General features: G+C 38.4%; 1 protein-coding gene across 5 annotated transcripts in view; it reads right to left on the minus strand.

Moving 5' to 3' along the window:
* The window catches only part of LOC128696388 (uncharacterized), an 853,106-nt gene that overhangs the window by 728,585 nt on the left and 107,511 nt on the right, over positions 1-17,010 (minus strand). For 4 of the 5 annotated variants that reach the window (XR_011392932.1, XR_011392933.1, XM_070092516.1 and 1 more), the window contains exons 5-7: positions 10,680-10,881; positions 3,488-3,550; positions 3,190-3,355 (exon numbers count right to left, since the gene is read on the minus strand). Coding sequence is in view for 2 of the 5 variants with exons in the window: in XM_070092516.1 (XP_069948617.1) it covers positions 3,190-3,355; positions 3,488-3,550; positions 10,680-10,881 (431 nt within the window). In the remaining 3 variants the exon portion in view is untranslated. Of the gene's footprint in view, positions 1-3,189; positions 3,356-3,487; positions 3,551-10,679; positions 10,882-17,010 lie in introns of those variants that run through there. The other variant, XM_070092518.1, reaches the window with a different exon arrangement.

A 17,010-nucleotide genomic window follows, 5' to 3' on the forward strand; every position in this document is an offset into this window, starting at 1 on the left:
ACTCCAGCCATCTCACACTCAAACCCATCGAGGTGAACCTCCTGGAGAAGTAGGACCTCCTCCTTCAACTCTCTAACCTCAGATTTTAAAACATTGCAGAAGCAAGCCATGGCTTTGTAACCCTCCACACTAATCCCCAAAGCAGCTCAGGACCTGTGACCTCAAGTGACCATTGACTAACTCAGCAATCTCACCTGCCTTAACCTTTTCACTGTCCAGACCCCAAAATTAATATTGGACTGTATTCACTTTCCTTCAGTCAACTGAGCACAAGAAACCACTCATTCAACTACTTCAACTACCCTGTAAAGTGCACATAAGTTGGTTATTTGGCCAATTTTACACAAAATTAAAAAAAATACCAATTTAAAATCTGAATCCAAAATAAACAATGTGGAGCAGCTAAACCTCTCATTGTTAAACAGCATGTTGTTGTAACTCTTGGGAGAAAGGTGATTAACTGATGATGACAATGACAGCTATAATTATTATCATTTTTTTTTATATCAGCCATCTCCCACTAAGGTAGGAGATAAAGCCATCAACCTGTGTAAGTCATTCATTGCAATGAGTAGTTTATGCTCACTCGTCCATCTGCTAATTCCAAGCTATATGTCAAGTGGGCTAGATTATCATTACAGTACACCCTCAAATGCCATGATATGTAGTTATATACAGTAAAGCCCCGCTTTACGGCGTTTTGCCTTATGGCGTTCCACTAATACGGCAATGTCAAATTATGACCAAAATTTGCTATACGGCAAGCGGTCTTTCAAATACGGCGCCCCCCCACCTGGTTTGTTTACATTTTCCGTGACCTCATCTATTATGTCAGGAAACTTTCCATTCAAGTGTTTTAAAGTTACTGCATATTTTATATGTACTCTGATAATTATACTTATGTGTACCTGTACCTAAATATACTTACACACTGTGCTGGTGTGCAGGTACACAATAAAATCGCTAAGTCTCTCTCTACTCATGATGCCAATACTACGTAATAATAACCACTCTTTGGTACACTAAATGTCTTATTTTCCATCAATATAGGCATTTTCATTAATCCATCTATGATATTTTCCTCAAAATTATATATGAAACCCATTACATAGCATATAAACATGATACATACACTCACAGAATAAAAATTGATGTAAATATGAAATTTGTTTACCAAGCAGCTGTGTAGGTAGTGTCGGAAGAATTACGTTTTCTCTAGTCAAACACTGGGGGGTAACTGCAGAAAAATATTCTTTTCATATGCCTTTACTCTATATATAGCAATTCACGACCCTTGTGGGTTTAGTGCTTTTTATAATAAATAAATAATAATAATAATAACAATAATAATAATAATATTATTATTATTATTAATATTATTATTATCTTCATTCACTCTAAAAATGGTGTGTTGCTGTTTGTTTATTCTGAACTAACTTGTACAACTTGTACACAATGTAAGAGTATTTGTACTGTGAGGTAATTATGTATTATTATAATAAAAAAAATATTGAGGTAAATGTTTTACAAACTCTTACAAACGTACGTGAATGAACTAAAAGTAGATACATATTAATACGCATTTATTTCGCCTGACCAATTGATCGTCCACTACCTTTTCAGTCTGTGTTCTTACATTGTCTCAACTCTGTATCTCGTTCTCTCTCTCGTTTACTCTTTCATTAACTAGTTGGCTCTCATTGACGATGGCGTCTAAGGTTAGCTGTGATAAAAAGAGAAGTCGTAAGCCTCTTGCTTTAAGTGCCAAGTTAGAGGATGATGGTGTGCCATTCTGATTTTATTCAATAAACACCCTGCCACTCACCTCTCACACATTAATATTAATATTTTAAGGTAAGTAATAAGTGTACTCTGTGTATCTTACCTTTTATTGCATTTTTAATGCCTATTTCTATTGCTTACTTAATATACGTTAGTGTAAACTTGTTGTCTGGCAGTTATTGCATATTTTATGTGTGCTCTGATAATAATACTTGTGGAGCTGTGTGGTAGCCGGGTGGAGGGACAACATTACGTTTTCTCTGCTCAGCCATCAGAGAAAACGTGTATGAATCTGGGTTTGGCCCAGCCACTCCCTCACTCCGCTTTTGTTTACAATTTTCGGCATAAATTATTCATTACTTCTACCTTCATTTATGATGGCATCTATAGGTAGTTGTTAGAAATGATTAAATTCAGTGAACAAGGCATGTCGATGTTAATAATATGGCTCTGGGCCACAGTGTAGGTAGCCGGTAGGTGTAGCCCAGGCGGGCTACACCTACAGGCTACCTACATTGACTTCCTACAAATAAATATTACTCACCTCTCTTCCTATATTAAGACTACACATATTTTAAGGTAAATAATGGGTGTACTGTATGTGTGTTTTACCTCTCTGGGATGTTTTAAATATCATATATTAAGTATGAGACGGGGAGCCAGGGCTACCTACACCTGGGCTACCTGCACCTGACTTCCTACAAATAAGTACTACTCAACTCTCTCCCTACATTAAGATTACAAATACTTTAAGATACGTAATGAATTTACTGTGAATGTATTTTACTTTGTGTGTTTTTAATGCCTGGTTCTATTACTAACTTAATATAATTTAGTGTATACTTGTTGTCTGGCATTTATATGCATTTATAAATGGAAAAAAAATGGCGTTCTGCCTTCCGGCGATGTCTGCTTTCCGGCGACAGCCTGGAGCCTAACCCGCCATATAAGTGGGGCCCTACTGTATCTTTAAACAGTGTGTTATGCAAAAACTTTTTAAGCAAATAAGTTGGAAAAGGTGGGCATCAGTAACACTGCTTTAAGACTTGGAAATGCATAGAAAGTTGATGTATATGAACAAGTTTTATGATGTTGTCAAGAGATGAAAGCTATGATGAAGAAAAAAAAAAAGGACCTATACTGCTATCTTTTATAAGATCTTTTCATAACAATACCCAAAAATTAAAATTTAAGGTAAATTTGAAAATGCACTTTGGAGTTATAATTCAAAAAAATGAGAAGCAAAAACTACATGGCCTTCTACCAAAACTCCAATATACAGATTATAAACAATAGCATTTTATATAAACACTCCTGACAGTGTTTGCAAAAAACTATCTGCAAAACATACTGTAGGAATGATAATACACTTGATGATAATAAAAGTAAGTTAAGGTGGTAATTTACCTTACATTAGTGGAGCAGGTTGTAATGAGAAGAGGCAGCTCAGTGGTGGTGCGAGACAGGACCTTCATCACTTGTGACATTTTTTGCAAGAGGCCGCCTGTGAGACGCCCATCACCCTCTATTGAGCAAACCTCTTTCATTAATTTTATCACGTCCTCATCCTCACCTGTGGGAACGCAACATGACATAAGGTTGTATCACCATTGATACGTTTGTTTAAAATATTCTGTTAGAGCAACAACTTATTTTCATACACATATAGAATAATGCTTCTTGGTGAAAACAGCATGATTAATACCTTCTGCCTGGTACGACAATGGCTGGTACAGCAAGTCTGTTGTTTCAGTGGCTTCTTGTAGGTCTGAAAATTATGTCTTGATTATTCTTAAATTGAAAATGGCATGTTGTTATTATTTAATAAGATGCTGGCCTGTTGTCAAGTCATAAAAACAAAATCTGCATTCCTGAGTTAGAAGCAGATTTCCAGTATTTTTGTCTTGGAAAATTTATATTGTTGTCATTATTTTCCAAAAATATAAACTGTACTTTATGGTTTTATAATGAAGCTTCTAAACTCTTATTTGTTAACCAAAAGATAAGACATTGCATTTCAATATTTTTTAACACACCAGCCATCTCCCACCAAAATTGGGTGACTCAAAAAAGAAGAAACTCTTTCATTCACCATTATTCACTCCATTAATTTTTTTGCCAGAGGCACATCAACACTATAACTCAGATGTCTCTCCAAACTGTAATATCCCCACCCCTTTTTCAGAGTACAGGCACTGTACTTTCCATCTCCAGGACTCAAGTCCAATTAACCAATTTTCCTGAATCTCTTTATAAATATTACTTTGCTCGCACCCCAACAGCATGTCAAGTCATAAAAACCATTTTCCTCCACTCTCTCCCATCTAACACACTTGCTGGAAGTCTAAGCCCCTTGCACGCAAAACCTCCTTTACATAAACCCTTCTCCCCAACCGTTCCTAGTACGACCCCCTTCTCTGTCATCCTTCCACTACAAATTTATACACACTCCAAGTTATTCTATTTTCTTCCATCCTCTCTAAATGTCCAAACCATCTCAAAAACCCATACTTAACCCTCTGGATAATACTTTTAGAAACCCTGCACCTCTTTCTAATCTCCAAGCTACGGATTCTTTGCATAATATTGACACCACACACTGCTCTCAGACATGACATCTCCACTGCCTCCAGCCTTCTCCTTATTGCAATATTCACCATTCATGCTTCACATTAACATAAGAGCATTGGTACCACTGCCTCTAGACTTTTCCTTGTTGCAATATTCACCACCCATGCTTCACACCCACATAAGAGCATTGGTACCTCTATACTTTCATACATTCCCCTCTTTGCTGCCATGGATAATGTTCTTTGTCTCCAAAGACTCTTCAGTGCACCACTGTTTTCCCTCATCAATCCTATGATTCACCTTGTCTCTCAAAGACCCATCTGCTGAGAAGTTCACTCCTAAATATCTGAATACATCCAATTCCTCCACACCCCTCCTTCCAATATGATATCCTATCTTTCATTACCTAGAGTGCTATTCACGGCATTATGCTGGGTGAGCGCCACGGCATTATGCTGGGTGAGCGCCACGGCATTATGCTGGGTGAGCGCCCCAGCATAATGCCGTGACAAAAATCAAAAGCCTACCATACAAGGGGGGTCTTTTTTCATCAGTGCATTATGCCAGGTAGCAGCAGTTAGCATGATGTCACAGCCTGCCACCACGCTCCACAGTGACTCCTCAGTGCTCATGTGGCTGCCGTGGTGATAGGAAGTATTGCACTTTTGTCTCTCATCCGCCCCATCTTTTGTCTGGTGTTCCCTTCGGTTTTGGGGCTATACATGTTTGATTATGGGTAAGAGGAAGACTTTAAAACTATAGCTCAAATCATAGGGCTTCACAAAGCTGGGCACCAGACGAAAGAAATGGTGGTGAATGTTGGTGTGTGTGAGCATTCAGTGAGGAACTGGGTGCAGCATTTCAAGGCTGGTGGCAGTGTCATGTTACCGTCTGCCAAACCTTGGCCTGGCCCCTCGAAGAAGACATCTGTTTGTACCTTAACTGTGTTAAAGAAGCAGTTAGAGAGTACTCTTAAGATAACTGCTAGAGAATTGGAAAAAAAGAACCCACATCTTCTCTCAGAGGTGTCTTTAAGAACTGTTAACAGACATGTGTCAGAACTGGGCTACACTAGTCACCGCCAGGTTAAGAAACCGATCCTCTCCAAGCCACAAAGAAATATCTTCACTGGAATTCTCAACAGTGGTCTGCAGTACTTTGGAGTGATGAAGCAACCTTCACCGTCACCTGTAACCGTGGGGGACATGTGGACCGGCCCAGAGGTAGTGACCCACTAGACCCACGTTACACCTGTGGGACCACCAAACACTTAGACTTGCTCATGGTTAGGGGTGTTTCAGTGCTCAGAGTGTTGGTAAACTCATTGTGTTTCCCAAAAACCAGTATATGAACCAGTATAGTTACCTGGAGTTATTGTGTGACAATTTACCTGAGGTGTCTGGCAAGTGTGGGGCTACGGTTTTTATGCAGGATGGTGCACTGTGTCATTGCCAAATCTGTAGTTCAGTGGCTTAAGAACTGTGAAGTAAGGTTCGTTAATGACTGGCCAGGCAATTCCCCAGACCTAAACCCTATTGAGAACCTCTGGTCAATAGTGAATCAAAGTTTACTGGGCAAGGATATCAGTTCCATCACATGGCTGGAGGCTGCTCTACATGAGGCATGGAATAATACACCTCCCCAAACCCTCAAGAATTTGTGTGAGTCTTCCTACATAGCTGAGGGATGTGATTAAGCATAAAGGACACAGCACCAAGTATTAAATCCTCAATAAGTGTGCAAATACAGTGGAACCTCTACTTGCGAGTTTTTCCAAATACGAGCAGTCGATGGGTCGATTTTTTGCTTCCATACGCGAGCAAAATTTCCACAAGCGAGCAGACCTCAAGGCAGGTTCCTTGACACTGGTGAGGGGCTCTTGCTCTTGATCTCGGGAATTGCATCTCATTTGTTTGTTGGACTATCTTATTGAAACTTGGGCAATGTATGATGGAAAGATGCTTCTTAACGTACACCAAATATGAAAACTCTAAGCATAAATAATGGAATTCACTTTTCAGCAATTAGCCACTCCTTAGCGGTAATTTTGAATGGTTTTTATGGTTGTATTCTCGTTTGTTTGGTCTCATTTGATAGAATGGAAGATATATTACAGAAAGAGATATGATTTTGATTGCTTTCATGATGAAAAGTACCTTGAAATAGAGCTCAACCTAGGAGAAATGGTCCATTGCTTGGCTGTTTCAGTGTAAACAAATGACGTCACAGTAAATCTTATATTTTTTGTGTGAATAAAAATTACAATTTATATAATAATAATAATGATAATGACGATAATAATAATAATGATAATGATGATAATAATAATAATAATAATAATAATACTAATAATAATAATAATGAAAGAAATCTAAGCATAAATAATGGAGTTCACTTCTCAGCAATTAGCCACCCCTTAGCGGTAATTTCAAATGGTTTTTATGGTTGTTTTCTCATTTTTTTGGTCTCATTTGAAAGAATGGAAGATTTTTTTTTTTTTTTTTCAACAAGTTGGTCGTCTCCCACCGAGGCAGGGTGACCCAAAAAAGAAAGAAAATCCCCAAAAAGAAAATACTTTCATCATCATTCAACACTTTCACCACACTCACACATTATCACTGCCTTTGCAGAGGTGCTCAGAATACAACAGTTTAGAAGCATATACGTATAACGATACACAACATATCCCTCCAAACTGCCAATATCCCAAACCCCTCCTTTAAAGTGCAGGCATTGTACTTCCCATTTCCAGGACTCAAGTCCGACTATAAGAAAATAACCGGTTTCCCTGAATCCCTTCACTAAATATTACCCTGCTCACACTCCAACAGATCGTCAGGTCCCAAGTATCATTCGTCTCCATTCACTCCTGTCTAACACGCTCATGCACGCTTGCTGGAAGTCCAAGCCCCTCGCCCACAAAACCTCCTTTACCCCCTCTTTCCAACCCTTTCGAGGACGACCCCTACCCCTCTTTCCTTCCCCTATAGATTTATATGCTTTCCATGTCATTCTACTTTGATCCACTCTCTCTAAATGACCAAACCACCTCAACAACCCCTCTTCTGCCCTCTGACTAATGCTTTTATTAACTCCACACCTTCTCCTAATTTCCACACTCCGAATTTTCTGCATAATATTTACACCACACATTGCCCTTAGACAGGACATCTCCACTGCCTCCAACCGTCTCCTCGCTGCTGCATTTACCACCCAAGCTTCACATCCATATAAGAGTGTTGGTACTACTATACTTTCATACATTCCCTTCTTTGCCTCCATAGATAACGTTTTTTGACTCCACATATACCTCAACGCACCACTCACCTTTTTTCCCTCATCAATTCTATGATTAACCTCATCCTTCATAAATCCATCTGCCGACACGTCAACTCCCAAGTATCTGAAAACATTCACTTCTTCCATACTCCTCCTCCCCAATTTGATATCCAATTTTTCTTTATCTAAATCATTTGATACCCTCATCACCTTACTCTTTTCTATGTTCACTTTCAACTTTCTACCTTTACACACATTCTCAAACTCATCCACTAACCTTTGCAATTTTTCTTTAGAATCTCCCATAAGCACAGTATCATCAGCAAAAAGTAACTGTGTCAATTCCCATTTTGAATTTGATTCCCCATAATTTAATCCCACCCCTCTCCTGAACACCCTAGCATTTACTTCTTTTACAACCCCATCTATAAATATATTAAACAACCATGGTGACATTACACATCCCTGTCTAAGACCTACTTTTACCGGGAAGTATTCTCCCTCTCTTCTACACACCCTAACCTGAGCCTCACTATCCTCATAAAAGCTCTTTACAGCATTTAGTAACTTACCACCTATTCCATATACTTGCAACATCTGCCACATTGCTCCTCTATCCACTCTATCATATGCCTTTTCTAAATCCATAAATGCAATAAAAACTTCCCTACCTTTATCTAAATACTGTTCACATATATGCTTCAATGTAAACACTTGATCTACACATCCCCTACCCACTCTGAAGCCTCCTTGCTCATCTGCAATTCTACATTCTGTCTTACCTCTAATTCTTTCAATTATAACTCTACCGTATACTTTTCCTGGTATACTCAGTAAACTTATTCCTCTATAATTTTTACAATCTCTTTTGTCCCCTTTCCCTTTATATAAAGGGACTATACATGCTCTCCGCCAATCCCTAGGTACCTTCCCCTCTTTCATACATTTATTAAACAAAAGTACCAACCACTCCAACACTATATCCTCCCCTGCTTTTAACATTTCTGTCATGATCCCATCAGTTCCAGCTGCTTTACCCCCTTTCATTCTACGTAATGCCTCACGTACCTCCACCACACTTACATTCTGCTCTTCTTCACTCCTAAAAGATGGTATACCTCCCTGGCCAGTGCATGAAATTACCGCCTCCCTTTCTTCCTCAACATTTAAAAGTTCCTCAAAATATTCTCGCCATCTACCTAATACCTCCCTCTCCCCATCTACTAACTCCCCTACTCTGTTTTTAACGGACAAATCCATACTTTCCCTAGGCTTTCTTAACTTGTTTAACTCACTCCAAAATTTTTTCTTATTTTCATTAAAATTTCTTGACAGTGCCTCTCCCACTCTTTCATCTGCTCTCCTTTTGCACTCTCTCACCACTCTCTTCACCTTTCTTTTACTCTCCATATACACTGCTCTTCTTATAACACTTCTGCTTTGTAAAAACCTCTCGTAAGCTACCTTTTTCTCTTTTATCACACCCTTTACTTCATCATTCCACCAATCACTCCTCTTTCCTCCTGCCCCCACCCTCCTATAACCACAAACTTCTGCCCCACATTCTAATACTGCATTTTTAAAACTATTCCAACCCTCTTCAACCCCCCCACTAATCTTTGCACTAGCCCACCTTTCTGCCAATAGTCGCTTATATCTCGCCCGAACTTCCTCCTCCCTTAGTTTATACACTTTCACCTCCCTCTTACTTGTTGTTGCCACCTTCCTCTTTTCCCATCTACCTCTTATTCTAACTGTAGCTACAACTAAATAATGATCTGATATATCAGTTGCCCCTCTATAAACATGTACATCCTGGAGCCTACCCATCAACCTTTCATCCACCAATACATAATCTAACAAACTACTTTCATTACGTGCTACATCATACCTTGTATATTTATTTATCCTCTTTTTCATAAAATATGTATTACTTATTACCAAATTTCTTTCTACACATAGCTCAATTAAAGGCTCCCCATTTACATTTACCCCTGGCACCCCAAATTTACCTACTACTCCCTCCATAACATTTTTACCCACTTTAGCATTGAAATCCCCAACCACCATTACTCTCACACTAGATTCAAAACTACCCACGCATTCACTCAACATTTCCCAGAATCTCTCTCTCTCCTCTACACTTCTCTCTTCTCCAGGTGCATATACGCTTACTATAACCCACTTTTCACATCCAATCTTTATTTTACTCCACATAATCCTTGAATTTATGCATTTGTAGTCCCTCTTTTCCTGCCATAGCTTATCCTTCAACATTATTTCTACTCCTTCTTTAGCTCTAACTCTATTTGAAACCCCTGACCTAATCCCATTTATTCCTCTCCATTGAAACTCTCCCACCCCCTTCAGCTTTGTTTCACTTAAAGCCAGGACATCCAGTTTCTTATCATTCATAACATCCACAATCATCTCTTTCTTATCATTTGCACAACATCCACGCACATTCAGACTTCCCACTTTGACAATTTTCTTCTTCTTATTCTTTTCAGAAATCTTTACAGGAAAAAGGGTTACTAGCCCATTGTTCCCGGCATTTTAGTTGACTTTTACAACACGCATGGCTTACGGAGGAAAGATTCTTATTCCACTTCCCCATGGATATAAAAGGAAAAGTAATAAGACCAAGAACTATTAAGATAAAATCAAAGAAAACTCAGATGAGTGTGTATAAATAAACGTGTACATGTATGTGTAGTGTGACCTAAGTGTAAGTAGAAGTAGCAAGACGTACCTGTAATCTTGCATATTTATGAGATAGACAAAAGACACCAGCAATCCTACCATCATGTAAAACAATTACAGGCTTTCATTTTACACTCACTTGGCAGGACGGTAGTACCTCCCTGGGTGGTTGCTGTCTACCAACCTACTACCTATATACATATAACTACTGTATTTCTGGAAAATATATACAGTATTTTCCACAGGTAATTCACCTTTGACCAAGTGAAAAGTCAATTAAAAATAAACAAATACATGTATAAATATACTAATATATAACAACCAGTGAAATTACAGTGACTTACATTCATAAGCAGCAGGGTTGAATGCTGCAGTGGCAGTGTGTGTGAGGGACATAGCAAGGGTGATGTTGAGAACATTAGAAGGGCTTGTGTATCTAGGTGCCACCAATAGTGTCTCCATGCACTGAACACCCTCCAGCACATCCCCTGCCATGTTCCGCCACCGGTACTTGCAATGGGAGCTGCTACCTACCAGGTCAACAATCTGTCAACCATATCACAGGTTAGTATATCCCTTTTGCACTCATGGCTTTACAAAAATCAGTTCAAGAAATAACAATATGTATTTCTGTGCAATTACCTATTTGTAGCTACAGGAGCATATCTATGTTCATGGTGTTCTATTTTTTTGGTGGTTACTGTAACTTTTTTTAATCTCAGCAGTTGCAGCAGCACTTAGTATACACTACCTATTTTATATCCCATTAATTTGTTCTACCACTCTTCACACAGAAATACTCTCTAATACATTTTCCTGCACTGTTTTTCTCAGTTTGAGACTGTGACCTTTTACCTTCTCTTTGCCAAAGCTTACTGGCAACCATGTGTTCATACCTGCAGATGTGTACTCGTGTGAAAATTTGATATAACTGTACATATATACACTTTCTCTTTCAATGTACCGGCCGTATCCCACCGAAGTAGGGTGGCCCAAAAAGAAAAACAAAAGTTTCTTTTTAAATTTAATAATGTATACAGGAGAAGGGGTTTCTAGCCCTTTGCTCCCAGCATTTTAGTCACCTCTTACGACATGCATGGCTTATGGAGGAAGAATTCTGTTCCGCTTTCCCATGGAGATAAGAGGAAATAAACAAGAACTAGTAAGAACATAGAAGAAAACCCAGAGAGATGTGTATATATATGCCTGTACATGCATGTGTAGCATGACCTAAGTATAAGTAGAAGTAATAAGACATACCTGAAACTTTGCATGTTTATGAGACAAAAAAAGACACCAGAAATCCTACCATCATGCAAAACAATTACAGGCTTCTGTTTTTTACACTCACCTGGCATGATGGTGGTACCTCCCCTGGGTGGTCACTGTCTACCAACCTACTACTTAAAACATTTATACACTGTACACACATACATAAAGTAGACATCATATATACATGTACACAGAAACTCATCACACAGATAATGAGAACACTCACAATAAATTATTGTTTTAAACATAAAATATTGAAACGAATATGGGTTACTCACAAGATGTAATACCAGCCAAGCAACAGTTGCCACTACAGTAACTCTATTTCAACTCCACTAGTGTTCTCATGGGATACAAAAATAGAAAAAGCAACACCAAGTCAGACATGAAACCTCCTAGAAAACTGTTACCCATAATGTCTACCCTGAAGGATGCCAGCGCATCTTCCACCCCTCCTCACCTCCACCCAGACCAACACAACAACAACAATGGCAGACATCTCCAAAACTTTCTCCGGATTCTCTCAACATTCATCCTCATCCATGGCTCACACCCAAGCTGACTTGTCTACAACTATGGATAACAACCGAGATCTCTTCACCCCAAATGGCAACATAGATTAAAACTCGTCAACACCCAAAGATATAGCCCAGGAATTCAGTCCTCAACAACAACCCAACTCCATTGATAAAATTCTACAGGAAAATAGTATGCTAAGACGGCAAAATGAAACCTATGAAAAACTCATTGGGGAACTAGAGCACTCTCTTATATACCCAAAACACGAGGATTAAAGACCTTGAATGCCATCTTACGACACAAAACTCAAAGATTAGTGAACTAGAAAACAACTGACATCATTAATAAACTCATCTAAAGAACATACAAACCTGCACTCAACTATAGACACACATACCAAACAAATAAATTCCCTCATTACCAAGCTGTCAGAAGCTACACAAGATTGGAATTTAAACATGGAATCCCAGTGGTATGCATGCTTCCAGTATCAAAGGAATATGACTGAACAAGACAAGCTCCTAGACTCTGTCATTTTAACCAGCTCATTTTACACCTCAATTACTGGGAGCGCTTGAGGTTCCTAAACCTGTATTCCCTGGAACGCAGGAGGGAGAGATACATGATTATATACACCTGGAAAATCCTAGAGGGACTAGTACCGAACTTGCACACGAAAATCACTCACTACGAAAGCAAGAGACTTGGCAGACGATGCACCATCCCCCCAATGAAAAGCAGGGGTGTCACTAGCACGTTAAGAGACCATACAATAAGTGTCAGGGGCCCGAGACTGTTCAACTGCCTCCCAGCACACATAAGGGGGATTACCAACAGACCCCTGGCAGTCTTCAAGCTGGCACTGGACAAGCACCTAAAGTCAGTTCCTGATCAGCCGGGCTGTGGCTCGTACGTTGGTTTGCGTGCAGCCAGCAGCAACAGCCTGGTTGATCAGGCTCTGATCCACCAGGAGGCCTGGTCACAGACCGGGCTGCGGGGGCGTTGACCCCCGGAACTCTCTCCAGGTAAACTCCAGGTACCTTACCACCAGATACAAACAATGAGAATTGCACCATCAAAGCACTCCAACTAATAAAAGATGAGATAAAAGTTAACATTAAAACCAGTAATATCAAGGAGACCCGACTGCTAGGCAAGCCGGGTCAAAAGCAAAGTGTTAGGTTAAAATTCAATTCAATTGATCTAAAAAATGATCTAATAAGTTCCTTTATCAAGAAAAGGAGTAATGTGTATATAAATGAATGCCTAACTAAAAAACGTCAGAACCTATTATACAGACTTCAAAAACTTAAGCGGGATAATGCATCAATAAAACAGTGTTTTACTCGTGATGGCATTATCGTCGTAAAATTATCAGACACGGGTCTTAGGTTTGAAATAACAAATGATCAAGAACTAGCATGTTTCCTCACAATCACTGGTTTGATTGAACCTTGTTAAGCCATATCTCAACACATTATCAACCATGTTCAGTGCTGTAGTATAGAAGAATTTACCCTTATTTTAATCCATATTTTCATGCCTGTTAGTGAATAAAAGTAATTAATTCCCAGCTACTTAAGACACCTAAGGTGCTATTTTAGGTTCTAATCCAGGTACTTAAGTGTTTTATTCTCTGTTTTATTTTATACTCAAAACCATTACTTTTAACTTAGAAATAATCAAGGTGCTAAAGTGTTTTATTTTAATATTCAGCAGCTCCATTATTTTTAGATTTAAAATAATTATCTTGGTTCATAACTGTTAGTGGTTTAACATCATTTGCTTTTGTCTTTTTATTTTTTATTAATTGTAACAGCTATTTCTCTACGTACCCCTTATGATTGCAATTATCGATCCTGATATCAACCTCTTAGTGAACTGCACACATAATCCAAACAGTAATTGCCATTACTACACTGCTAGTCAGGCTAATACCCTTCTCAGTGTCAGCAAGAACATTAAAGTCTTCAACTACAATGTTAGATCATTGAGTACACACTATGATGACCTCATTGCACTTCCTAAGTCTCTCAATGCTACTATAACTTTCATTATACTTACTGAAACCTGGCTCAGACAAGATTTGACAGACACATTTACCATACTTGGGTACACAGCCATACATAACTGCAGGCCCGACCAATCAGGAGGAGGAACTGCCATCTATTACTCTGATGAACTAGAATGTATGAAATCAACTAATGTACAGGACGAAAATGGTGAATATATAATAGCTAAATTCACATCAAGAACACTTAAGAAACCTATAACAGTTGGTGCAGTCTACAGACTACCACACTCAAATACTTACGTTTACAGTAACCTTAGAAACATGATAATTGAGTCAGAGTTGAATAAACACCATCTGATACTAGCAGGAGACTTCAACATCAACCTTACCCAAGCAACTGACCCTCCAGTAGCTGATTTCGCAAATGCGATGAACAACAGCTTGTTGCTACCCTCTATAACAAAGCCAACAAGAATCTCTGAGACAAGTGCCTCGTTACTTGACCATATCTGGACCAACACAATTTATTTATTTATTTATTTATTTATTTACAATTTGAGCACACATACAGAGGTACAAAAAATACAGATAAGAGCAGCATGCCAAAGCCACTTATACTATGCATAGCATTACGGGCTGGCTTAAAATTAACTTAACCCTTTGACTGTTTTCGACGTATAAATACGTCTTACGAGCCAATGTTTCTGACGTATATATACTCAATAATTCTAGCGGCTTCAAATCAAGTGGGAGAAAGCTGGTAGGCCCACATGTGAGAGAATGGGTCTGTGTGGTCAGTGTGCACCACATAAAAAAAATCCTGCAGCACACATTGCGTAATGAGAAAAAAAAAACTCTGATCGTTTTTTTGGAATAAAACGCCGACTTTGAGGTGTATTTTCGTATAGTATTTATCGTTGTATTCGCGTTTTCATGGTCTTAGGTGATAAAATGAAAAACATATTACAGAAATAGAAATGATTTTCATTACTTTTACGATGAAAACGACCTTGAAACTAAGCTCAAAGTAGCGAAAATGTTCGATTTTTACCAATGTTGAAGAGTAAATAAATCACACCACAAGTCCAATACACGTCAACTAGGGAGTCTAATATTCTTTCACTAGTGCACTGATATTATTTATACCATTTTTACAATAATGCAGTCGTCTGCATAACAGTAAATTTTGTATTTTTTTGTATGAATAAAAAATCAAAATAGAAAGCAATAATAATATAAGAGGGGCCTAGAGATGTGACTAATGAACAGAGCATATGTTATTTTAGTGCCACGAATGTCTACCTTGTTTATTCTGGACCCTATTTTGAAATTGGCATCTTTTTTATTTTGCGTGAAATTGGCCAAATTGCCAATTTCTGACCACCATATTGGGTAGTCCAAATTAGTAAATGGGAGGTTTCTTGTACTCAGCTGATAGATAAAATGGAGTTCTAAAGAAATAGCTATGAGTTTGGTCAACTGGAACAATGGAATTGGCTGAAAATAGGGCTCAAAGTCGGCGAAATCGCCGATACGCATATGTCGCCGAGACCGCTAACTTCGCGGGACCATAATTCCACGAGTTTTCGACCAAATTTCGAACTTTTGGTGTCATTACCATCGGGAAAAGATTCTCTATCATTTCATAAGAAAAAATAATTTTTTTTTTTTTCAAAAATTGAGCGACATAGAATGACAGTTTCAGAGAGGGGCCTGAAACAGTCAAAGGGTTAAGATTAACTAAGCAATGATGAAATCAGTGATAAAACATTAATGTAAACAGATTACTATAAAGCACAAGTGAGTATTACAAAGACAGGTCATATGGTTGCATGCATTGTTGTACATTCAGTCGTATTTAAAAAATAATAAAGTTAGATTGGGTTTTAGGTTTAACATTTATGTGATATAATTGTGAGAAACATTTAAGATATACAATTTATCAGGTTCAGTTATTCAGTATTTATTTGGTTGTGGGTGAGTAAGTGATCTTTGAGAAGAGACTTGAATTTATAAACAGGTAGTGTTTCTTTTATATTTACAGGTAATGAATTCCAGATTTTAGGGCCTTTTATGTGCATTGAGTTTTTGCATAGTGTGAGATGGACACGAGGAACATCAAAGAGTGATCTGTGCCTTGTGTTATGGTCATGTGTTCTGTTGAGGTTGGCAAGGAGATGTTTGAGGGGAGGGTTAATATCAGAGTTAAGTGTTCTATGTATGTAATAGGTGCAGTAATAAGTATGGATGTTTTGTATGGTGAGTAGGTTTAGTGTATTGAATATTGGTGGAGTGTGCTGCCTGTAGTGAGAATTTGTTATCATTCTAACTGCAGCCTTTTGTTGGGTAATTAGTGGTCTGAAATGGTTAATTGTTGTTGAGCCCCATGCACAAATTCCATAGGTGAGATAGGGGTAAATAAGAGAGTGATATAGGGCCAGGAGGGCTGACTGTGGAGCATAGTACCGTATCTTCAATAGTATGCCTACAGTCTTGGAAATTTTCTTAGAAATTTGTTGTATATGTATATGAAATTTGAGTCTATTATCAAGGTGGATTCCTAAGAATTTTCCCTCTGTTAGCTTTGTGATAGGTGATCCGTTTATCATTATGTTAAGAGGGACATCTGTAGCTCTGTTACCAAACTGAATGAAGTAGGTTTTGTCAATGTTTAGTGTAAGTTTGTTAGTCCTCATCCAGGTAGATATTTTCTGTAATTCGGTATTTACAGTATTGGCTAGCGTGACTGGGCTCGGGTGGGAGAAGACGTATGTAGTGTCATCTGCAAATAGTGTGGGTTTGAGTAATTGCGAAGCATTTGGTAGGTCATTTATGTATAGGACAAAGAGAAGAGGGCCAAGGACACTTCC

This window comes from Cherax quadricarinatus, chromosome 39, assembly GCF_038502225.1.
Source record: "Cherax quadricarinatus isolate ZL_2023a chromosome 39, ASM3850222v1, whole genome shotgun sequence".
Lineage (NCBI taxonomy): Eukaryota > Metazoa > Arthropoda > Malacostraca > Decapoda > Parastacidae > Cherax > Cherax quadricarinatus.